This window comes from Notothenia rossii, assembly GCF_949606895.1.
Source record: "Notothenia rossii genome assembly, chromosome: 8".
NCBI lineage: Eukaryota > Metazoa > Chordata > Actinopteri > Perciformes > Nototheniidae > Notothenia > Notothenia rossii.
This window is the reverse complement of record NC_136906.1, coordinates 78,972,949-78,998,879: the sequence shown is the minus strand read 5'-3', so window position 1 is coordinate 78,998,879 and position 25,931 is coordinate 78,972,949. Positions and strand designations below refer to the sequence as shown.

The 25,931-nt window shown below is 39.8% G+C and overlaps 2 protein-coding genes across 2 annotated transcripts in view; both read left to right on the top strand.

Annotated features, from left to right (window-relative positions):
* The first annotated feature begins 12,311 nt into the window (after positions 1-12,311).
* Positions 12,312-14,455, top strand: LOC307015856 (fatty acid-binding protein, brain). Its single transcript, XM_079644779.1, has 4 exons — positions 12,312-12,460; positions 12,602-12,774; positions 13,290-13,391; positions 14,172-14,455. The coding sequence occupies exons 1-4, from the start codon at positions 12,388-12,390 to the stop codon at positions 14,220-14,222; spliced, it is 399 nt and encodes a 132-aa protein (XP_079500905.1). The 5' UTR covers positions 12,312-12,387; the 3' UTR covers positions 14,223-14,455.
* Positions 14,456-15,567: 1,112 nt separating this feature from the next.
* The window catches only part of LOC307016301 (cyclic GMP-AMP phosphodiesterase SMPDL3A-like), a 12,844-nt gene continuing 2,480 nt past the window's right edge, over positions 15,568-25,931 (top strand). Inside the window, exons 1-5 of the mRNA XM_079645341.1 lie at positions 15,568-16,417; positions 17,706-17,919; positions 21,304-21,448; positions 23,080-23,176; positions 24,574-24,740. Coding sequence (XP_079501467.1) covers positions 16,249-16,417; positions 17,706-17,919; positions 21,304-21,448; positions 23,080-23,176; positions 24,574-24,740 — 792 coding nt within the window. The 5' untranslated portion in view covers positions 15,568-16,248. The remainder of the gene's footprint in view (positions 16,418-17,705; positions 17,920-21,303; positions 21,449-23,079; positions 23,177-24,573; positions 24,741-25,931) is intronic.

Genomic DNA, 25,931 nt, shown 5'->3' with positions numbered 1-25,931 from the left:
AGTAGAGACAATACATACTGATATGAACCTGAACATCAGCAGGAGAGGACTCTTTAAAGTAGAGACACTACATACTGATATACACCTGAACATCAGCAGGAGAGGACTCTTTAAAGTAGAGACACTACATACTGATATACACCTGACCATCAGCAGGAGAGGACTCTTTAAAGTAGAGACACTACAAACTGATATACACCTGAACATCAGCAGGAGAGGACTCTTTAAAGTAGACACACTACATACTGATGGTTGCACTCAAAGGGCCGGTTGTAACTTGTAATCTCCATCTTTATTTATTTATATTGCACATTTAAAACAACCTCATTTGACCAAAGTGCTGTGCAGGGAACACATATAAAATAACACAATAGGAGCAAAATAATAAAACAATAATACAAAATAAGATCAAAAGCACAATAACTAGAAACATATAAAAACACATACAAATGTTATGTTCAAGTAGTATTAAAAGCCAGTTCAAAACTTTAAGACTATATATAAATGCATATATGAATATATCATATATATAAAATAATGTATTATATTACATTATTGCCTCTGCATTGGATTATTATTGGATAGGGTAATAACTTCATCATTAACTACGTCTGAAAAGCAGAAGTCTAGGGCAGAAGATTGCAAATCTCTTCAGTGTGCACGTCACAAAATGAAATGCATTGTGGGACATGTAGTTTATGGACAACGGGCTTCTGTAAAGCGCCATTCAACCGTATAATAAACATATTTTATTCTTTGCAAGCTCTTGCGGGCCCAATCAAATATATTCGTGGGCCGGATTTGACACCGCTGCTCTAAGGTGACAAGGGCATCCTGTATTTTTCAATCAGATAAACAGATTCAGCAAAGATGGAAACAGTGGCAAATCTTTTCCACATACTGCACTTGGTGTTGAGCCACACAGGACCTGGGAATGCAGTCACCTTAATATAAACATCCAGATTGTGTCTCAATGTAAGTTTGGCTCGGTCCTCCTCAGTGACTGGATGTCAGCTCAAACTGATCCGTCTCATATCGGCCTGAATTATTCCTCTGTTGCTCAGCTGAACACGTGCCTGTGGTTTTCTATATGGTGTCATGCAGTGCTTAATTTGTAAATCATAAGGTGCCGGAACGCAAAGTAGCCTACATATGACAGCTCAGGGATGACGAGACGCGTACAGGTCCCGGAACGTATACAGAAAAGGTGCTGAAAACAACATGAAAATGTCCACTTGCAACGCTGTGGGACTTACAAGCCTCAATTTCAAATAGTATCCATGGTATAAATGTTATGACGATAATTTATAATTTGTTAGGCTAGTACGCACAACATAGGCAAATGCCCACATCACCACAGGTGGGGCTTCAGTATACAGCCAGCAATTAATTTCTCAACAGGTTTAACGTGTAAAAAAAATATTTATTAGGCCTATTCAAAGATTGGCACGGCGGCCTATTAATAGACAGTATGTTTGCTCACCATATTTAGTTGTTTAAAACACCCCACATCACGAGCATGTCCGGATTGTCCTCTATCTCTTTTTTTCTGCTTTTACTGCGTGTGTCTGTGGCAGTTCTGTGTTCTTTGGCCACCCAGGACCTCACGTACGGGACTGGATTGAATTTAGCCAGGGGGGGTCCAACAAGATTTAGGAAGAGTAAAGATGACATGGTAGATGTGAGCAAAGAGCTACGGTTGGGAGTGCAAATCAAGTTCATTTGAGAAAATCCGCGCTCACATTCAGCACTTGCAATGGGAATGCTGTTGACAGCAACAAGTAACTCCATCAGCTCATCGGGGGTGTCTTTACCATCTGAGTCTCTGTACGTTCTGTAGGCCCGTATGACTGCGCGCGGGTTGGCAATGTTGAAGCGCTGACACAGTGACTCGACCTCAGTCTCTCCATACAGCGCACCTGCGTCCTCGGGCCAGTATTGTGCGTAAAGCACCTTCAACTCCTCAATGAACTTGTTATATCCAGTTTTATCTGGCATCCGGCCTCCTTGAGATAACATACGGTCCTCCAATTTCTTGGCCACAGTTAGAAAAAACTGACCTGTCGCTGGACATCCCACACTCTTCTACGCTCAATGCGCTCTCCTCTCCTACTGAATCTTCCTGCTGTAAGCCAGCTGATGTCGCGGTTCCGCTCGCCTCTTGCTCCGGCTGTTGTACCGGGCTAGTTGATGCCAGGGTACCCACCCGTTGCTGTTGGTGGTCCACCTGGCTGACGGTAGCTGGCTCCTGTTCCGGCTTGTGGTGAACCTGACCCGCTGCCCGGGGTTGGCTAGCTGTCGGTTAGCTAGCTGGCTAGCTGTTGCGGCGCTAACCTCCTCCTGGTTTTGACCATCAACATGACCGCTGCAGCTGCCCTCGTCGCTGCTTGTGGAGGCTTTTCTGACTCGTTTTGAAGTGTCTATTACCTCTTCCTTCTTTTTGAAGAAAGACAGTAAATTTAACTGTCTTTTTGACATGCTTGCATTGAATCACCGTTTCTTCCTCTCTGCGACGTGCTCCTCATGTGGCGAATTTCAAAAGTGAAAGACGTTTGTCCGTTGGTCCAGCTTTTCAGTGCGTCAACACAGATCTCCGACTCTTTCAAATCTTAATCTTAATAAACGACATGAAATTCTTGGGATTTTTTCTGTAAATTAATATCTGCATATTTTATTTCATTTTAACCATTTACATTTTGATTTTTTTGTGAGAGGTACCGGATCTGCCCAAATAGGTGCCGGAACACAGGGTGGCCAAAATGAAGAGGTGCCGGATCCTGTTCCGGCAGGATCCGGCTCAAATTAACCACTGGTGTCATGCCTTCAGAGCTGCTGGTGTTAACCTCATTCTCATCGAAACACTTCTCCTTCAGACTCAGAAGACAAACACTGGAGGTGAAATGAGGAACCAGAAAACATCTTCCCACGTTCAACTTCCCCTCTTCTGTCGCTTATCTGCTGTTACCATCGGTACTGAGTTCTTGTTAAAGAAGCAGCCGGGGAGAGACTCTGACAGTCGAGAGCCAGAGACCGAGAGAGAAGCACGATGTCTGAATTCAGAAGGATCATGATGTCTTCATTCCTGATGCTGCTGCTCCACTTTCCAGGTGAGGATGCAGAGAACACACACTGTTTACGACTGTTAGTGAAAGCTAGTGAGGGCGTCTCTCAATTGAAATCGATGTATCCTTGGGCAAGATGCTGAACCCCAAGTCTCTCCCAATGGGGAACGGTGTGTGAATGATACCTTCTGTCGTGGAGTTTGAATCTGTTTCTACATTTAATATCCACTTTCCTCTATCGGGGTGTGGGTTATGACGCGCCTCTCTTTGCTTCATAACTAACTTTGCAGAGATCGTTGTAGCGTTGAATCACATCAGGTTTATTCTTTGATCAAGGCGACATACAAACATGAAGACAAACTTCCTCGCTTCAAAGTAACTAAAAGTTCTCTGTATCAAAAAAGAACAAAAAGAACACGGTCAAAAGACTCTATCGCTTCCTGTCTAATCACACTCTCAGCTGTGAACCAACGTCATGTCATGTATAGACATATAGACATGCACGTCTGTCCCTCTCTGTCTCTCTCTGTTCCACTCATGAAAGGGAAATGTCTCTAAGCCCTTCATTGAGCAAGGGGCACATTGCTCTGTATGAACTGGTTGTGAATGGGTGACTTGTTGTATGTAAAGCTCTTTGAGGGGGTGAGAGACTGGATAAAGAGCTTTATAAATACAGTCCATTCACCATTTACCAATTACATGAAATAAAACAGCTTTAATATCACTAACGGTACTTTACTACGTACTGTTCCTTTAACTGAGAGTGATGAGTTGTGTTTGTAACGTGGTGACTTTAGTGAACTCTTGCTCACTAAAACCCACATAGCAATATTCTTTAAAGTGATCGTCACACTCACTATGAACACTTCAGTTAGTGATGTGGATCTGTAATTAACTCTGGTTTTAATGTGTCGTTAAAAGATTCATTAAACAGATCAACCAGAACTCTAACTCTTTACCTTTTTATATAATACATCATTATTCTGTCAGCATTTATGACATCTATATTTATTTCTGCTTTTTACCCAACAGCTGCAGATGGGAAAGATTACTCCCGTATTGTCAGAGCTGGAGATGAAGTCACTTTGCCTTTTGACAATGTGATGCATGATCAGGATAAGTGTGAGAGAACTACCTGGCTCTTCAGTGATTCAAGAAGCTCAGCAGTAGAGCTGGTTAATCTTGGGCAGATTCACAAAGAAGCCAAAGCTAAATCAGACAGACTGAGAGTTACAGATAAATGTTCTCTGGTTATAAAGAAGGTCACAGAGGAGGATGCTGGAGGTTACCTCTGCAGACAGTTCAACACATCAGGAGAACAACAAGGTCCAGACTCTGTGGTTTATCTGTCTGTTGTTACCAGTGAGTATTTACATCATAATGTTTTCAAACTGTGTCTAAACTGAATCATTCAAATAATCATGATGATTACAGGGATGAAGTACATTTAAATGTTGTTAAATATTGTGGTTGTCTTTTCTCTCACAATATCTCCATCTTCAGTGACTGAACATCAGAGCAATGGTGAGGTGACGTTAAACTGCTCTGTGGTGCCATACGGAGACTGTGGACTCTCAGTGAAGTGGCTGCTTCAGGGTCGAGATGTGGATAAAGATCACAGAGAGATAAATACATCACAGTCTCCCTGCTCTGCCTCTGTGACATTTAACACTTCTCTTTATAGTAACACAGCAAGGTCTGAGTTGTTTACTTGTGAAGTAAGAGATGGTGCCAACGTGCAGACCTTCAGCCCTCAGTCCTCAGGTGAGAACATGATGATCTGTTTAAAGTCACTTCTTACTGGTGTAAAAACAAATACTTCAATATTTGTTTATTTTATGGACGTTTAAAATGGAATAGTTTTGTTAAGTTTTGTTCATCTGTTTAGGTGAGGACACAAATTCACCAACAACAACAACAACAACAACAACAACAACAACAGCAACGGCAACAAACACAACAACAACAACAAAAACAGCAACAAACACAACAGCAATAACAACAACAGCTAAAAACATCATGAACTCAGGTAAGGTTAACTTGATTTACTTGTAAAGTGTCTGATGGTCACAGGAGAGAACCTCAGCTGTTTCTCTTCAGTCCTCAGGTGAGAATATGATGAGCTGTTTAAAATCATTCATCCTGATGCGTCACATCTTTATGTTGTGATGTGAGATGATTACATTTGTTTTTATAACTGAACAGCATGTTGTTATTTTATTCATTAAGGTGAGGATGGAGGGAAGGTGACTACAGTGTCAACAACATGGACAACAGTGAAGATGAGAGCAGCCGGAGAGACGACCAACACTGCATCTGAAGACAATCAAACAGAACCAGAAGGTAGAGAGAGAACAGAGAATATACATTCACAGTTAGAAGACATGTTGTTGATTCAGAGTTTAAAGACAAAGAGATAAAAACCTCAGAGTATATGTAACTCTTCTAACTCCTCTCTTCCAGGTTGGTGGTGGTGGATCATCGTTGTGATCGTGGGTGTTGCAGCACTCACAATAATCACTGTGGCTGTCATCAGACGGAAGAGGACTCAAGGTGAGGACATTCACACATTATACTTTACAAACAACAAGCTTTTGATCAACATGGATTTGAACCCAAGTCTCATTTATTTTGTATTCCTTTTAGGGACTGATACGGAGACGGATGACAACGTGGTGAGTCATTGATAAATAAAATCATTTAAAACTGAACAATTAAACATTTATAAAATAGTGATTTCAATAATGTAGCAGGGTTTAAGGTTTTTGATATTCACTTTTCATGTTGTGGTTAACCTAAAACTTCATAAAAAAATCAACAAACAGTTCTGACTGTAGACGAAGAAGATGGACCTCCATGCACAGGCTTCTTATGGTACATCCAAATACACACAGTAATGCTTTGCACATGCATTGAGAGGTCCAGAGTGGAGAGGCAGTCAGTCTGGCCAGGAGCAGTTGGGGGTTAGGTGGCTTGCTCAAGGGCACCTCGGCAGTGGCCCAGGAGGTGAACAGATACCAGTCCACGCTCCGTATTGTTTTGGACCGACCGGGATGTGAACCGGCGGCCTTTCGGCCCAAAGTCCAAGTCCCCCACTGCCGCCCGGGTGTTGTACGTTGAGTCAAAAGACAGAGTGAATTAAAGGCAGTATCTCTTATTGTACTTTGCTTCTTACTCAGCAGCTGTTGTGTTATAGGTGACATTAATAATAACTACTCATAATACATTTTATTTGTGTAGGCTGATCCTGAAGATGGTGCTTTCTACGCCTCCATCAGCTACACCAGGAAGAGCAGCAGGGTGAGCCGTCTCATTGATTACACTGGTGATGTGACTTTATCGTCTATTCTACTCTAAGTGAGACCATAACTCACCGAACATCGTGCTGTATTAAAGAAGACTTGAAAACTGAGATTGAGAACATAAAATCTGCAGGAAAATGTTTATTGAGGATATCAATCAAGTGAGACGTAGGGTCATTTTCTCAGAGACTTCTAGACAATCAAGACTTTCAGAACTCCTTTCTGCATAATCACTTTCCTTCCCCTGCAGGCTCACCTTCATCATGATGATGAAGATGATGCAGTGACCTACAGCACTGTGAGAGCTCCCTCCTCTTCCTCTGCTGCCTCCGCTGATCCCAGCCTCCTCTACGCCACCGTCAACAAACAGAGAAAGAAACCGATGTAATGTTTAAATCAATAGCTTGATCGCTTGGATCAAAGATGTAGAGTTTAAGGGCACAGCTAGCAGAGTTTAATCAGATTTATATTAACCTTGTTTTTGCTTTCTTTGGCTTAAATGCAGCAAAGTGAGAGTACAGCAGCAGCTTTAGGAAAACATGTGAGTCCCTCTAGAGGTGGGTTGTGAAAAAGGTTCAGACATGCTGGAGATTTACTGTATTCTTAATAATTAGAGCATGGGCAAAATGTTTTTTTTTAATGAATTCTTGCTTGGTTTAATTAACCGTTATTTAGTTATATCATTTAATGGAATATTGCATTTTCTTTAGTATATTTGATTGTGCTGTATTTTACCAAATGAAGTTACCTAATAGCCTTACCAGACAGCAGATGTATTTCCATGTAACACCTTTTAAGTGAAATATGTTTAGCTTTGTTTGGAGTTTTGTGTTGGAACCATACTTGCCAACCCTCCCGATTTTCGCGGGAGACTCCCGATTTCATTGCCCTCTCCCGGTTTCCTCCCGGGGTCATATTTCTCCCGCATTTCTCCCGATTTCTGACAAAATCAGATTTACACACGACTGTTTCCACTCGGACTTTAATACAGCTACACCATTGTTTGGTTTCCATGGTAACACGTCTCTTTAGTAGCGCGCGCAACTCAAAGTCTGAGGGTGAGGCAGATATTCACAGAAAACAGAACAAGAATCGACAACTACTCTACTCTCTGTTCACTCCTTCCCTGTAAAATACAGGTCCAGCCCACACATGTGCTCCATCAATGACGGTGCTACAGGCCGCAAGGCAGTGCACTTACAACTACAGTAAGCATGTTAATGTTAATCTAATAGCCCCCCCCCCCACCCCCCCCCCCCCCCCCCCAACTTTGCATTGCTCCCGATTTCTGAGGTCTCGAGGTTGGCAAGTATGGTTGGAATTAAAAAACGTTCTCAGGTGAAAATAAACTCTTTAAAAGGTGTTCTTGTTCAGCTGTCTTTAGTTTCAAACACTTTTATTTCTCACCAGTAGGAGGCAGCAGAGATCCTCCCAACATGTGGAGGTCTCTACTGTCCTCTCACACTGAGAAGCAGATCTCTGCAGACACAAACACAAACACTCTCTCACGTGTGAATAATGTGAGTATAGGTTGAGTTAGTGAACTGTGTGCTTCTGAAAGTGCTGCAGCAGAGGGAGCTCGTGCAATGAGACTTTACTTTACTGTAAAACAAAGCATATTTTTTGCTTTGAAAGATATACTTTCCAAGAAGCAAGCACATTTAGAAAATCAAATCAGTATTCAATTATGTAATCGAAACTTTAGGAAAGAAAAGTTAAACAAATGTTAAAATTAATAGATTTGTATTTATTTTATTTATTCATTTATTTAACAGGGACAGTGCACATTCATGAACATTTCTGTAAATGTGCCAGAGTTAGCCAAGAGGCTATTTTTCATCTGTAGTCCCTGGACAGATTTTAAAAGTCAACCTAAAACACATTTCATTTTAAACAAGTAAATACAATACTTTTAAAACATGCAACAGACATTACTGGGATACTTAAATAAAACAATTTAAAATACAGAACATTAAAACAAAACAAATAAAAACAAAACAAAGAACATATTAAAACACAGGCAGTGGGTTGTAAGGAGCAGAATATTGGGTCAGTGTTGGCAGAGCTGATTCCTCACTAACCATATTTTGAGTTTTGATTTAAATAAACTAAATGTAAATGTGGTCTCTGATTGGACAGAAAATGAAGACTGACTGAAAGAACTTTTTCTGAGTGGAATAATGCAATCTCCTCTCGCTGCACCTCTTGTTACCCTAGTTGCAGTTGTGCGTATGTTAATAAACTGAAGAGGTGAGGTAAGGCCGTTGACAATCTTGTAAAAAAGGCAATCATTTGCATGTTTAATGAGGTTTTCCCAGTTTAGCAAGTTGTATTTTTGGAGTATTGGGCAGTGATGCGAAAAAACAGATTTTTTTCCGATTTTTTTTTTGTCCAGTATTTTGAGTGTTTGTTTGTACAATGACTCCAGTGGTTTTAATGTTGTTGTACTGGCATGGGACCAGGTAGTTAAACAGTAGGTGATGTGTAAGAGAACCATAAGGCGTGTTCACACCAAGTACTTTTCCCACAAAGGTTCCTGAGAACTCTTTAGTTCTCATGAACTAAGTACAGATCGCGTTCACACCGGACATTAGTTCCTGGGGGTGGATTAGGCAAATGAAGCCACTGACGTCACTTCTTCATCTTCTGCTTTGGGTTTACTGGCAGGCCGCAAACAACTTCACGGCGTATACTGCCGCCTAAAATCCCCAGCCGGAAGTCCCCGGAGTTGGGGACTGGCTTCAGTAGAAGCTGCTGGGACTCCCAGCAGCTTCTACTGAAGCCTTCCGAGTAAATCGCCAGAACGCCGACACCTCCTCATCTCCACCGCTCCCATGTTTTAGTTTGTGTTTTCATAAGTTAGTCTCTCTGCGTTTCTGTGCTGGGCTAATGCTAATAATGCAATACGAGGATAATAAAATGGCAGCTTCACAAAAGTTTTTGCGAGTTTGACAGGGCGTGGTTTGCATTACGCCCAGCCAATCAGACACAGGAAGCTTTTTCTCCCACGAAAGTCCCTGCTCTCTAGCAGGGACTGAAAAGGGGGGAAAAAAGGTTCTCTCGAACTAATTTAGTTCCTGGGACTTTTTGGTGTGAACGCAACTAAATCGTAGTTCTCAGGAACCTTTGTGGGAAAAGTAGGCTACTTGGTGTGAACGCGCCTATTGAGTGTGCGTACATCAGAGATGCCTCAATTGACATCTAATCTCTGGTGAACCTACATTTTGACAGACTGAATTTGACCCTATTACATTTTTTTTAACCTGAGCCTTGAAATTGAGTGTTGAATCAATCATGACTCCAAGGTACTTGTATTGTGACACACCCTGTAGCCTCTCCCCTGATACAAAACATCTGGTGCAACACAAGAGGACTTTGTTTTGGTGAAGACGATGCATACTGTTTTACAAATATTTAGTTGCAAACAGCATTGTTCCAACCAAGTTGTTACATGAACCATGGTGTTTGTCAGTTCATTAGCCACTTGTGTCATATTGCTTCCATGTACATATATTACCGTGTCATCTGCATACATTTGGATGTTTGTGTCAGGACATACAGATGGTAAATTATTTATATAGAGCGAAAATAGTAATGGTCCCAGGATTGAACCTTGTGGGACCCCTGTCGAAAGATGAAGGTCAGCAGATTCATGATTTTGAACTCTCACATACTAAGATCGGTTAAACAAATACGATTCTAACCATTTAAGTGTTTGTGAAGAAAAATTCAAATAGATTTGTATGTATATGGAAGTAGTGAAAGCATGGAGAAATGAAAGAGGGAAGAAGAACATATATTTAAAGGACAAAAAGTGAAGAGAAGGAGTGAAAATGTAATGATATTTCATGTTTGTCTGAAAATAGACCCAGAGCACCAAAAGATGAGTTTCAGGAACATGAACACAACTACCAGATATTTAGAGTGAATAAGGCGGACAGTATTTCCCCTTTGATATGAAAACATAGTAAGTAGGAAAAGAGAGTGAAGATTTTTAAACATTGGCTTACATAAAAATGCATATTTTAAGATTTTAAGAAAAAGGGCATTTGTGCAGATTCACTTTAAAGGGGCTTTTGGGAGGTTTCCCTTTTTCTGTAGTGTGTTATATTGGTTTTAGTGCATGTGAACGTCTGCAAAGGCTAAAATCCCCCAAAATGTACTGCCGGATCATAGTGACATCACAATGTAACACTCTTCTATTGCCTAAGGGCGGGACATCTCTAAGCGGTTGACCAATCACAACAGAGCCGGCCAGCTAACCAATCAGAGCAGACTGGGCTCTGGTTTCAGACAGAGGGTGAAAAGAGGTGCTGCAGCACAGACAGTATGAGAACAATAAAGAGCTTTTTGAACATTAAAGCATGGAGACATGTGATATACACCTGAACATCAGCAGGAGAGGACTCTTTAAAGTAGAGACACTACATACTGATATACACCTCAACATCAGCAGGAGAGGACTCTTTAAAGTAGAGACTCTACATACTGATATACACCTGAACATCAGCAGGAGAGGACTCTTTAAAGTAGAGACACTACATACTGATATACACCTCAACATCAGCAGGAGAGGACTCTTTAAAGTAGAGACTCTACATACTGATATACACCTGAACATCAGCAGGAGAGGACTCTTTAAAGTAGAGACACTACATACTGATATACACCTGAACATCAGCAGGAGAGGACTCTTTAAAGTAGAGACACTAAATACTGATATACACCTGAACATCAGCAGGAGAGGACTCTTTAAAGTAGAGACACTACATACTGATATACACCTGAACATTAGCAGGAGAGGACTCTTTAAAGTAGAGACACTACATACTGATATACACCTGAACATCAGCAGGAGAGGACTCTTTAAAGTAGAGACACTACATACTGATATACACCTGAACATTAGCAGGAGAGGACTCTTTAAAGTAGAGACACTACATACTGATATACACCTGAACATCAGCAGGAGAGGACTCTTTAAAGTAGAGACACTAAATACTGATATACACCTGAACATCAGCAGGAGAGGACTCTTTAAAGTAAAGACATTACATACTGATATACCTGAAAATGAGCAGAATATGGCCCCTTTCTCATTCAACAATGCTTTGGGGGTCAAATAAAACATATTAGTCTTTAAATGTCAAATCATAACCCATAAATGATGAGTTTACTATCACTTGACAGCATGTGTTACTTGTCTAATAGAAGTCGCCTACTTGCAAACTTTCGTTGGTAGAAATCTTGTATCGTGCATTAACTCCATGAGAAAGCAGAATCTACACACACACACACACACACACACACACACACACACACACACACACACACACACACATACATGTATAGACAGTAATTAGTGTGTGTGTTGAGCATGAAGAAATTGCAGTTTTGTGGGGGGTGGCTGTTAATGCAGTTCAGGACAAAGGGCTGTCAAACACACTGATTCTGCTCCACTGGCTCCGCTCTACAGTACATGACACATTCCTGACGGATTAACGTGGGGAAATTAATTAAAACATAAATATGGATTAGCTGGTAAAGATTGCTAACTGTGTGGATCACCACCAGCTCTCTGAAGCCCAGTCTTAGACCACACAATACAAGCTAAGAGGGCATTTAAAGATGCCTAATGTGACTCAGAAATGCAGGTGAATATATTTTATTCTATGATAAAAGTGGATGTCTTTAGGCTGAGATACGGCCACCACCCCCCCCCCCCCCCCGCCCCCCTCTATCTCCCCGAGCTGACACCCATGAATGAGAGTAATTACATCATTAGGCATACAAATGGGCTAATTTAGCTATTCTCCCTCTTGTCTAAAGAGTAAGACCATGACCCAATTTTAAATAACCAATCACAGCTCAGAGAAAACCTCCTGAGCCAATGGGCCGTGTGGCGCCACCCACCTGCATGAATACTAATAAGAAGCAGAATGATAACTCAAGGGGGGAAACTTGCAAAAGCCGCAGCTTGTTGAGTTTGTTCTGGAGATTACTTTGCCTCTTAAACCTTCACCATGGTCGACGCCTTCTGTGCCACTTGGAAACTGGTCGACAGTGAGAACTTTGATGAGTACATGAAAGCCCTCGGTGAGTAACAGGCTTTTTCTGTGTGTTTTACATATAATATCTTAGTTTCATGCAGAAAAATCCCCTTTTTATGACTTTTTTTTGCAGCTTCAGATTAAATGTTGTGAAAAAGTGCTTTTAAAACCTATTTCCTCCCCTCAGGTGTTGGCTTTGCCACCCGTCAGGTTGGAAATGTCACCAAGCCGACTGTGATCATCAGCCAGGAGGGAGACAAGGTGGTGGTCCGCACCCAGAGCACCTTCAAAAACACAGAGATCTCCTTCAAGCTGGGAGAGGAGTTCGACGAGACCACCGCCGACGACAGGAACTGCAAGGTAAGATGACAGAATCATAAAAAGACCAAAAAACATAGAAAGAATAAGACCAAAGACTCTTCATAGATCCAAATTCAAGTATGCAGAAAACCCCCAAAAGCAATATTTAATGTTTTTTATGAAGTATCCAGAGTCTTAGCTGGACTTGTATTCTTTAAATCTTACCTTTTTAAAAGTCACAAATCTTATTTAACCCAAGATTTCAATCCTGCAACTGTTTTTTTCCAATAAAACTGTATTTGTTAGTGGGTAGTTCCTTTGTTTCTCATTGTGGGTCATTAATAGGATTTGTATTTAATCCATGATTTTATTCTTGCTTCTGTTCTCACGCATTGTGTACAGAATATCATTTACATAGTATTTTCCCCACATGCATTCAGGGGGTCAAACAGGGTATTCCTTTGTTTGTATTTGTGGGTCAATGACAGGAATTGACATGTTGTCCGGAAATAGACCAACAGTTGGCAGCTTCTTAATGTGCTAATCTCACAACACTCCTCTCTTTTGTCCTTCAGTCCACCGTGACCATGGACGGAGACAAGCTGGTCCACGTCCAGAAGTGGGACGGCAAAGAGACCAAGTTCGTCAGAGAAATCAAGGACGGAAAGCTGGTCATGGTGAGAGAGAAACACCCGGATCGACACCAGTTCATGTCCTGTTTGATTTATATAGAGTGAATATACTTAGCAACACAAAGAGACATTTAACAGATTTATTGTGTGGCCACGTGGATTTAATCCCACCATCTGGGACATGTGTTGTGCGTTATTGATCTTTAGCACCAAGACAAAAGGCATTGTTTTAAATTGAGTTTATATTATTTTTAAAGCATTCATTATGTGTTAAGGGCTTAGGAGTCCATTTTGTAGAAGCTATGACACTAAAACAGTTCCATTTGCCTTTCAGCTTTTCTGATTTTGTAAAAATAAAATCTTAACGTAATAATGAATACAGAATATTTTATATTAATGGGAAATAAATGACGCTGTTTTTAGGTTATGAGGGCAATGCATAGGGTGTTTGACTTTACATAGGGATCATTTGTGCATGACAAACTCTTTTTGGGCTTGTAACAAAAATAAAAGGCATTCAAATATCAAATGTAGCATCAAAATATGTTAAAAAAAGTCACAAAAGACACAGTTTTTTGTCTTTCTGGAGCTCCAGAAATAAAGCAAATAAAAAAAAAATGGTTCCGTTTTTGTTGAGCAAGCATGCAATTCTTTCAAATTAGCATGCATACATCAAACAAAGTCCCAACCTGTTGCTTTCCAGAAGCATCCTCACCCCTGATACTTCACTTAAGCTGTTGAAAAACAACATTTTCTGCAATAAAACGATGTATTTGTTATTGTTTGAATGACCTCTCATGGTATCTGTCCTCTCTCTCTCTGCAGAATCTGACCTTCGAAGACATCCACGCGAGCCGCAGCTACGAGAAGGCATAAGTGCTCCGACTGCCAGCATCCCGACCGGCCACGAAGTGTTGATTTTATAATTATTGTTGACTGTTTGCTTCTCTTTGCACTCCATCCTCCTCCACATGTCCGAGGCCTGCAGGCTGCACATGTTTTGTAAGAATTTTTGTTTTTATATATGAAAACATTTCTGTGGTGACGGATGGATCGTCTTTGAAAACCTGTGTGAGAAAAACATGAAATAAAAAAACACAGAGATTACATCTTTGACTCCTGTCTTATGTGTTGCAATGGTTCAATCATTCACTAATGAACCTCGGATCAAATGAATGGTGTTAAACCCTCAGACATTGAACCCCCCCGAAAAACTCAACCTTTGACCTTTTAGAGGAGGGGAACAGAAACACTTCTCTGCATGAGGCCATTAACTGTCAATCTACAAAATAAATCCACATTATTTCACGACGTATGCTTCAAAACCGGTGACTTTTATTTCGGAAAAAAGTTGGAAGAATTGCATTAATTTGCTAAATAACCCCCTCATAGAAAACACTTGCTCTATTATTGGATTTTAACGCCTTAAATGACCCTTAAACCTTTGCTACAGAGATATAATATGACAATTTATTCAACTAATGCATGGATTAATTAAATGATTATGTCACCCAAACATATCTGATCACTCACCTCTCGTGGTATAAAGGATGTGGTTTCACCTGCAGTACTCAATGTCATTATTTGTTTAATTTAAACTACTAAAAATGAGCTTATAATATATATTTTTTGATAGCAAGGTGTTTTGAATACTTAGTTTAAAAAGGGGCAATGATTTTGAAAGAAAAGCCTCTTTAAAGGTATCTTTTTAAAAGGTGGACACTAACATCCCTCTTGACTGTACAGGGGTGGAGACAGAGACAGATATCTAATTATCTATAAGATGCAATTAACTGCATGGCTAGACACCCCCTAAAGGTCATTTTGGGTGAAGTGACCCTTTAAATCCCAAAGTTGAGGGGTCACATGATAATTAGATGGACAGGAAACAAAAGTTGCAGTGTATGTTGCAGAAAAGTATTGAAATATGTCATAGATTCTAAAATGCTGGATAGTTTGTATCTCTTTGGTCTTTAAGGGGTATTTAATATTAAACCATACAACAAGAAACAATATTATTTTTGGATTAAGAGTGCTCATAAGTCATGTCCAACACATTCATCTGGAGATGAGGGGCGATGTGTACCCCCTGCCTCGGGGTCAAAAGCCAAAAATGTTGGGCGTGTGTTAAAAGAGTACAATATGGATGTAGGTAATATTCAGATCAAGTAAAAGTACAAATATTACACTGTACACACTCCATTCAGTAAAAACACTGCCATGGAAATGCAATTAAGCAAAATAAAATATGCAAATGAACCAAAAGCATAAAAAAAAGAGAAATTATTTTCACTATTAGCCTTTAGATAATAGTTTCATATTATTGTATCTATGTACTGTAGGCATGTACGATTAGATTAGATAAGATGTACTTCATTCATCCCACATTGGGAAATTGTTTTATTACAGCAGCAGGTAAATGCACATGAGTAAAACATAAAATAAGAAATCAACAGTAAATGTATAAAGTAAAAATATATATCTATAGATTAGTTAAGTATAATATAGATTATGTTTGCACTGTTGGAGCCACATTTAACTATTTTATATTTGGTTTGGAAGTTAAATGTATATTAATGCACCCTGTTTTATACACTTATAATATATTTGGTGTGTACTTTGTAATATATCTGTCAATGAAGTTGTGTAAAACGTACAACATGTGGTACAGATGCAATAAAAGTATTCAGGATATGATCAATTAAATTACCTCAATGTTCACTACAGAAAGCCTGCGGTACTTGAATAAAAGCACTTCGTTACTTCCCTTTATTGATAAGCAGCAGATTTCAGTTCCTCCTCCTGAGCGTCAAAACACGAGTCACATGACCTGTGTGCACTTCCTGTTTATTTCTGAGGAGAACGACCTGCATACTTACATACTTTAGTTTGAATTTACTTTATGTTTTGCATCAAACTGAGGGTTTTTAACATACAAACAGTGTGTATTTTTAAGAGGATGAACATGGGACTACTTTCTTGTGTTGGTCCGCTGCTGCTGCTGCTGCTGCTGTGTGGAGCGGCTCCCCTGGAAGCGGCGCCCGCTAAAAGCAACTACCTGCAGGGCACAGGTGAGAGGAAACCCCGCTACTGAACTCTGGAGGTGGAGTTCTAGAAGTTTATTTGTGTGTCTTTTTGTTGAATGTATAAGACTGTGCAATGTTCAGAGTAAATGGACATGCATTGTTTCTCTGCCAGAGGACGAACAACATGAGGATTCAGTTGTAAAAGTAGTTTTTAAATTAAAATTAGTGCTTTTTGTTTGATGGCATGCACGCCGAATTAACCCTAAGATATTGTTCATTTATATTACTTGTTAATTTGTTCTATGGGAGGTGCAAATTCAATGTAAATGATCATTAACCAACTAATTAACTGTTTTTTTAGATGGAGTTTGGCCATAAACTCTCCTGACATGTAATTTAATGGTTTTAATTTGTCTTTTTTTACTTTTTATTAATTTCAAAACAGGCTTTTGGAGATGGTTTTATAACTTAACATGAATCAAATAAATAATACAATTAATTTGTCATCTTAAAGGTAATTTTGGGGAAACCAGCTCGAGTGTGCTAGAATTTGACAACCGGAACAAATGTGCCACTTCCTTACAGAGCCCCTCCTCCAACACACACGAACGCGCACATGACCAATGAGGGCAAGAGATAAGTTTGTGCACAGATGGAAGGCTGACAGGCAGGTAGGCCATCCAGTTACTTTAGCCGGGCCGGCTCAGATGATTGGTCGTGCTTTCTACAGCGCCACGGCTTCCACAGATGACATTTTTGTATGGATTTTTTTTCAAACCACTTCAGATATTCATTGCTATCGGGATGTTAAGAGCATTCCATTGAATATAACAAAAAGTGTATCTCGAGCCGGTTTCTCAAACTTACCCCACCTTTAAATATTTCCAAAATAGGACTTATGCCATTATTTAGTGCTCAACAAGCAAGTAAAAAGATATGAATTAATCAGCCCAAAATAAAACTTAAAGGGAACTACATGCAAAAAATACATGACATTATTTTAACACATGTTAACCCTCATTTGCATGTCTTTTAGTACAAAATAAACCATGCACATGTCCTAATAAATGTATATATTTCAGTGTCTCTTTCATCCTTTCTTCTGAATGGAAGTTAATGCAAAAATGCATGCATTATTTGAATTTATTTATGTTTGTTTTTCATGTATTGTCTCTTGATGTTTGACTATGTTGATGTTACACATGGAGCTGCTGTGATACATGTCAAATTTCAGACTTGATCAGACCATTAAAGTAATATTGTATCTTAACTCTTATCCCCTCTGTCTCTTTGCTCCCTTCTTCTTATCCACCTTCCCTCCATCTCTCTTCAGGAAGGTTCTGGCACATCACTGACCTCCACCTGGACCCCACCTACCACCTGACCCCGGACCCCACCAAGGTGTGCTTCTCCTCTAAAGGAGTCCCGGCCACCAACCCCGGCATGTTCGGAGACTTCCTGTGTGACTCGCCCTACCGCCTCATCCAGTCGGCCTTCGATCACATGGCAACGCTCACAAAGCCGGACGACTTCATCATATGGACCGGGTCAGTGTGAGGATTCAGATTCAAGATTCAAAGATTTGATTATTTTATGTCATATGCACAAAGCTACAGGGTATAAATGGCAATGAAACTCTTCTGACCTGAGCTCCTCCAACAATGCAACATATATAATAATATACAAAAATACAAATAAAAAGTAGTGCAAAAAGTATATATATGATACAAGAACAGAATATGAATTAAGACAAAATTAAATACGGTTTATTGCAGCGATAACTATTTATATAAATAAGTAGATTGGCTCACCAATATAATTGAGTTTATGACTATTCTTCAGTCAGATAATGATGACCATTAACCATACAGTAAGTTTATATACATGTAAATAGAATATGCAGAGTTGGAGAGCAGCAAAAGACACGGCAGCCATCATCACCGGCGCCATCTTCTGAAGAAGTCTAGATAGATTTTGTGATTTTATAGCGATTTCCTCTCCTTCTTGTTCTAAGAGAAATATGACTTTTTCTTGCTTTCTTGAATAAAACTGGGGCTTTGAATCTGTTGAGTGAAAAGGAGAAGTGTGTGACGAACACTTCATAGAAACTAGAGCTGTGGTTTTGCAGCAGTTCAGCATGTGTTCAAAATGCCAAACCACTTTGAGGTTTTTAAAGAATGAGGAAGTTTCTATTTAAATATATATAAAGGGAAGTCACTATGGATGTTTTTGACTTCCTCTTTTTTTGTAGCTATTGCTTTTGGCCTTTTTTTTCCACATAAACTCGAATGACCTTTAAAGAGTCCTCTCCTGTTGATGTTCAGGTGTATATCAGTATGTAGTGTCTCTACTTTAAAGAGTCCTCTCCTGCTGATGTTCAGGTGTATATCAGTATGTAGTGTCTCTACTTTAAAGAGTCCTCTCCTGCTGATGTTCAGGTGTATATCTGTAGTGTCTCTACTTTAAAGAGTCCTCTCCTGCTGATGTTCAGGCGTATATCAGTATGTAGTGCCTCTACTTTAAAGAGTCCTCTCCTGCTGATGTTCAGGTGCATATCAGTATGTAGTGCCTCTACTTTAAAGAGTCCTATCCTGCTGATGTTCAGGTGTATATCAGTATGTAGTGTCTCTACTTTAAAGAGTCCTCTCCTGCTGATGTTCAGGTGTATATCAGTATGTAGTGTCTCTACTTTAAAGAGTCCTCTCCTGCTGATGTTCAGGTGTATATCAGTATGTAGTGTCTCTACTTTAAAGAGTCCTCTCCTGCTGATGTTCAGGTGTATATCAGTATGTAGTGTCTCTACTTTAAAGAGTCCTCTCCTGCTGATGTTCAGGTGTATATCAGTATGTAGTGTCTCTACTTTAAAGAGTCCTCTCCTGCTGATGTTCAGGTATATATCAGTATGTAGTGTCTCTACTTTAAAGAGTCCTCTCCTGCTGATGTTCAGGTGTATATCAGTATGTAGTGTCTCTACTTTAAAGAGTCCTCTCCTGCTGATGTTCAGGTGCATATCAGTATGTAGTGCCTCTACTTTAAAGAGTCCTCTCCTGCTGATGTTCAGGTATATATCAGTATGTAGTGTCTCTACTTTAAAGAGTCCTCTCCTGCTGATGTTCAGGTGTATATCAGTATGTAGTGTCTCTACTTTAAAGAGTCCTCTCCTGCTGATGTTCAGGTGTATATCAGTATGTAGTGTCTCTACTTTAAAGAGTCCTCTCCTGCTGATGTTCAGGTGCATATCAGTATGTAGTGCCTCTACTTTAAAGAGTCCTCTCCTGCTGATGTTCAGGTGTATATCAGTATGTAGTGTCTCTACTTTAAAGAGTCCTCTCCTGCTGATGTTCAGGTGCATATCAGTATGTAGTGTCTCTACTTTAAAGAGTCCTCTCCTGCTGATGTTCAGGTGTATATCAGTATGTAGAGTCTCTACTTTAAAGAGTCCTCTCCTGCTGATGTTCAGGTGTATATCAGTATGTAGTATCTCTACTTTAAAGAGTCCTCCTGCTGATGTTCAGGTGTATATCAGTATGTAGTCTCTCTACTTTAAAGAGTCCTCTCCTGCTGATGTTCAGGTGCATATCAGTATGTAGTGTCTCTACTTTAAAGAGTCCTCTCCTGCTGATGTTCAGGTGTATATCAGTATGTAGAGTCTCTACTTTAAAGAGTCCTCTCCTGCTGATGTTCAGGTGTATGTCAGTATGTAGTGTCTCTACTTTAAAGAGTCCTCTCCTGCTGATGTTCAGGTGTATATCAGTATGTAGTGTCTCTACATGTCTCCATGCTTTAATGTTCAAAAAGCTCTTTATTGTTCTCATACTGCCTGTGCTGCAGCACCTCTTTTCACCCTCTGTCTGAAACCAGAGCCCAGTCTGCTCTGATTGGTTAGCTGGCCGGCTTTGTTGTGATTGGCCAACCGCTTAGAGATGTCCCGGCCCTTAGCCTATCACGTACAATCTGTTGGATATACTATGTTACGGAAGTAAACAAAGGAGTCCAATGCAAGCACCCGGATTTTAAAGTGTTTGATCAAAAGCTTTGAGAAAAGTGCAAAATAAACTTATAATTAAATGCCATTTTAAAAACAATTACAAGTAGGCATGAAAGAGCCAAAATAATAGGAAAGAGCTAGAAAAATATAAACTAATTAATTCTAAAAAATAATAAAATGTGCATTAAATACTAAGATAAAAGTGCAAAAACAGCTTCTCGTTTCTCCATGTTTAGTTTCAGTTTTAGAAACAGTAGCATAAATAAACACTCTGTATTCTCTGGAGTAAAGTGCGTACTAATGTTCACTAACCTGTGGTTACAAACATGAAGTCCCTACAGCAAAGCCTCCACCCAGCTCTCTGTTGATCAGCAGCTAATCCAGGAATTCATAAATGCTTATTAACATATTTAAGGAAACACTTGATCCTTCACCCCAGGGGGTCTTTACAAATTTAAAGTTACTGTGCAGGCAGATTTCTTGCTTCCTTTGTTATTGAGCTCTGTAGCATGACTTTGACTTTTCACTTGAGGAGGAAATGCACTGTGCTGTGGGGGTCAAGTTATATGTGTGGAGAAATCAGGGTTTTCTCAACACATATTGCAGAAATATCAGTCTATCGTTAGTGCTGACTCATACCGCATATTCACAATTTCAGTAAAACTTCAACATTTTAACTGGGAATATTTTACTGTAACATTGAAAGCACCCGAATCCTTATATCATACTTTATTTCTATCAGTCTAATTATTATAGAACTGTATATATTTGAATTTATTCTCAGCCTGTATTCCCAATATGTGGTCAGTTTATCCAAATAATCCCCGTTTAGTTTCCCTGTAAATTCAAATAAACCTAATCATATTCTGGTGGCTCATTTGCTTGTGGGCTTCTAGTGTTAATAAATAAATAATAATCAATATGTTTCCCTCCTGTCCCCCAGAGACAGTCCCCCTCACGTCCCTGCAGGCGAGCTCTCCACAGACCTGGTGGTCCAGGTGATCGGGAACATGACGGAGACGATCAGACAACACTTCCCCAAAATCACCGTCTACCCCGCGCTGGGTAACCACGACTACTGGCCGCAGGTAACTTAAGCCGCATTTCGACTTCAAGTTTTAGCGCGGCTCGCCATGGCTTGGTTCACCTTTGCTCGGCTCACTTTAAGCTGCCTTTCCATTACAGTTAGTAACGTGGGTAGTAACCATAGTAACCACGCAGTGTAGGCATGTTTTCCTACTGGAACCACTCCGGCCGTTATGGTTCTTGACGGCTCTATAATGACTCTCTTTTTTTGGTTTTCTCTACACTGGAGGAACGTCTGTACCTCGTACGTTGTCGAAATTAGAAATACTTGCTGACGGTAGCTCGTCTGTTTTAAAAATGGCGCTTATGTGAGGCTTGGGGACTGTCTCGCGCAATAATTGTGATTTTTTTTTTGTGTCATTTTTACATTAGCTACAGTGTAGATATGTCAATTAAAATCATAGGTCACAGGCTCCTCCAACAGTGCAACACAATAAAACAGATAAAATAGTTAAAATAGTGTCTATATACAAGTAATTGGAATATGATATATTCAATACATCTAAATCTAAGGTAACTTAGATTTAAGGTCTGCTTACGGCACGCAATGGTAAAAAGGAGGATGTGTAGATGGACATAGCATCATTCAGTATGAGTTTAGCCTAAAGTGTTACCCCGTTAATACTTTTTACTCAGTTCCACCATTATTTTACAGAATTGGAATGAAGGAGGAAGGCTTTTCTAATACTCAGTCACTTCATCCATTTGTATTATGCCTTTTGTTGTGAAATGAAATGAACATATCTTCAAATTTGAGCATTTTAAGGCAAATATGTAAGCTATATCTGAGTGTGTTCTTTTCAACATCTCATTTCCATCTAATGTTAATATTTGCGAATTGATATTAGTCAAAATTTAAAGTGGACCGATCATGCTATATTTGAATAATATAGTGTAGGACCATACCTATATAAGGCATATTTATACTTTTTATTTTTCTAAATACCAAACAGATCATGCATTTTAGCCATTCCTCATTTCGCTCAATTTAACACTGTCTTTGCATCATGGGCTGATTCTGTGAGAACAGCACCATCTACAGGCCTGGCATATGTACTACAGCGTCTCCAGCGCTTTCCAACGGCAATGTCCGTGGCTGTCTCCTCCTGATTGGTGGAGTTGGCCCAATAGCCGTAGCGCCACTTCTGTGACGTCATAGAAGTGTTCAAATCTGGATCAGTCTGTATCAGATCCGTTGCAGCCCCTTTTTAAGAGATTTGGGTATGGAGGAAAATAGAGAGGGATGTGTTTTCTGGCTCACCTTTTAATATCTGATTCTTGATTTAGAAAATGTTAAAAAATGTTGCGTTTTAGGAAAGCATTATACATATTTATTTGCATGACATATAAATATAATATCCTACTTTTATATATCAACATGTATATGTTCTACTTTTTTAATGCGCTTTTATTTCTATTTTTAGATGTTTACTTTTTAGAATTGTTTATTTCTACCCTTTTTAATTTCTCTTATGTCCAATGCCTTGTCTTTTATGCAACGCAAATATTTCCCAATTAAAGTTCATCTTATCTTAAATGCTGATCTCATCCGTATTGTCTCGGCAGGTGAAGACATTTATTGATCTCCTGCAAGGCGTACATATTGACCTCTTTCTGTGCGTGGTTGTTTTAGGACCAGATGCCGACCTCCACTAACGCCGTGTACCGAGCTGCTGCAGAGCTGTGGAGGCCGTGGCTGCAGAATGAAGCCCTGCTCACTCTCTCTCAGGGTAACAGGTCTCCTTTAATCCTCACACACACACACACACACACACACACACACACACACACACACACACACACACACACACACACACACACACACACACACACACACACACACACACACACACCAACATGGTTTCAATCCATTTATCTAACCCTCTGTTGGGAAAATACTGAAGGTACTCTTCCAACATGAGAGTAACATGATATCAAAGGTATCAACTGTAGCTGTGAACATGACAGGATGTGTGATTACCTAGAAGAGCATCAGGACTGTTTGAGGCATATGATAGCTATGTGATTAACATGATGATTCAGCCTCTATGGAGAGAGACATATGACAAGCATGCTCATTTCTGACGTGGAGCTAATCTGAAGTAAACATTGAATACTGCTTTCTATTCCTCCATCTTGTGACTGTGTAACTCCCTCTCTTGGATATCAGCATGTGAAGGACACTGTTCAGGAACTAGTTGATGCTCTGTATGTGATGACTACTTCCATTCTGGAGAGGATCACAGATACATGGATCCTGATTATTGAAGCTCAAGCCGGTGACCAGTGATTATTACAAATTTCAGAAAAAAATATTCAGAAATTTTGAGAAAAAGTCAGAATTTTGAGAAAAAGTCAGAATTTGAGTAATTTTAAGACAAATTCGGAATTTTGAGAAAGAAATCCGAATTTTGAAGAAAAACATTAGAATTTTGAGGAAAAAAATCTGAATCTTTAGATTTTAAGAAAAAGGCAGAATTTGAGAAAAATTAAGAATTTTCAGATTTTGAGAAAAAATTTTTTTGATATCACTGGTCGATGCCTCAACAGCTCTACGTGAAATCTGAGATCTCACCATATGCCGTTTCCATGGCAACGCATCCTTCGCCAAAATGTGATGACTACTTCCATTCTGGAGAGGATTACAGATACATGGATCCTGAGATTCAAGCTCAAGCCGATGACGAGGGATTATTAACATTTTGAGAAAAAGTCAGAATTTTCAGACAGTTTGAAATGGAGACTAAATAAGTGACATGTACACACAAAAAAAAAGTTTACTAAACCTTCATGACACACCCAAAACACAAAAAGACATATTTTTAGCGGGTTTTCCTCCGTTAAAAACCTGCACATATGCTCATGAGAGATTAAACTAATTAAACAATTAAATGAAGTTTTGGTTAACGGTAGTCTGATCCTTTTTATATATCTAAATTACACCATATTAATTTGTAATTCAAGTTTGAGTTTGCAAACATATAAAACATATTCAGGTCCAATTGAAAAAGTCCTGTTTTGAAAAAGCTAATTAACTTTAACCAAAGAAAAAGAGTCTCTTTGATGATTGATCACAATAACTGTCTGTTGTCGGGTTTTATTTTCTGGTTTTGTCCTCTTCCTTCAGGAGGTTTTTACTCCCAGCTGGCGAAGCCTGGTCTGCGGGTCGTCAGTCTGAACACCATCCTCTACTACGGTCCTAATAAAGTGACAAAAAACATGACGGACCCCGCGGGACAGTTCGAGTGGCTCGAGAAGACTCTGCAGAAAGCTGCTCAGAGTCTGGAGAAGGTCTGATATATGTCCGTCACATCTTGAACCCTGTTTCCACTTTAAAGGTCTCCTATTATACTGTTTTTAGGCTCCAGACACCAAACAGATCATTGCAACATTACCCATAATCCCCTCTGTTTCAGCCCCGTTTCAAAAGAGCTGATTCTCTGTCTGTCACTTTAGATCAGTGCTTCTCAAAGTGTGCCCCCTAGTGGTCCGTGAGTATATTGGTAAAATGTCATATTTGAAATGAATAAATAAATGTAAGTTTTCCGCACTCTCGCGGGAATATCTCCGCAGTGGAGCGAGCTTAAGTTTCACTTTTGATTGCATGATATAGCCCAGCGCAACACCTTCATTGCGCATGTTGCCACTTGTTTGTAACATTTTCAGTCGATTTGTAATCTGTTCTAGAAAAACGATGTGTGTTTGGACATTTGTGGAGTTAGGTGGTCCGCAGTGTTTTTTTTTATTGGTTAAGTGGTCCTTGGTATGAAAAAGCTTGAGAAACACTGGTGTAGATGAATATAAGGAGCCCCTCCCCACGCCCCTCTGAGAGATATGTGGTTAACAAGAACACAATGGTGCTCTAGGAGGAGATTCAGGTGATAAGGGGGGGGGGGGGGGGGGGGGGTTACCTTGGTTGCTGATTGGCTAATGGTTACACAAGACAACACATCGTTATGACATCATAAAGTGGCCAAAATCTGATCAGCTCATTTTCAGACAGGTTTTTATAGAAATGGATCAAAAAGAGAGAGAATCTTTGTTCCTGAAACTTTCAGAGTCTCTTCCCACAGAGGGGACACATGTTGATGTAGAAGAGACATGAAGAAGAGGGGACACATGTTGATGTAGAAGAGACATGAAGAAGAGGGGACACATGTTGATGTAGAAGAGACATGAAGAAGAGGGGACACATGTTGATGTAGAAGAGACATGAAGAAGAGGGGACACATGTTGATGTAGAAGAGACATGAGGAAGAGGGGACACATGTTGATGTAGAAGAGACATGAAGAAGAGGGGACACATGTTGATGTAGAAGAGACATGGAGAAGAGGGGACACATGTTGATGTAGAAGAGACGTGAAGAAGAGGGGACACATGTTGATGTAGAAGAGACATGAAGAAGAGGGGACACATGTTGATGTAGAAGAGACATGGAGAAGAGGGGACACATGTTGATGTAGAAGAGACATGGAGAAGAGGGG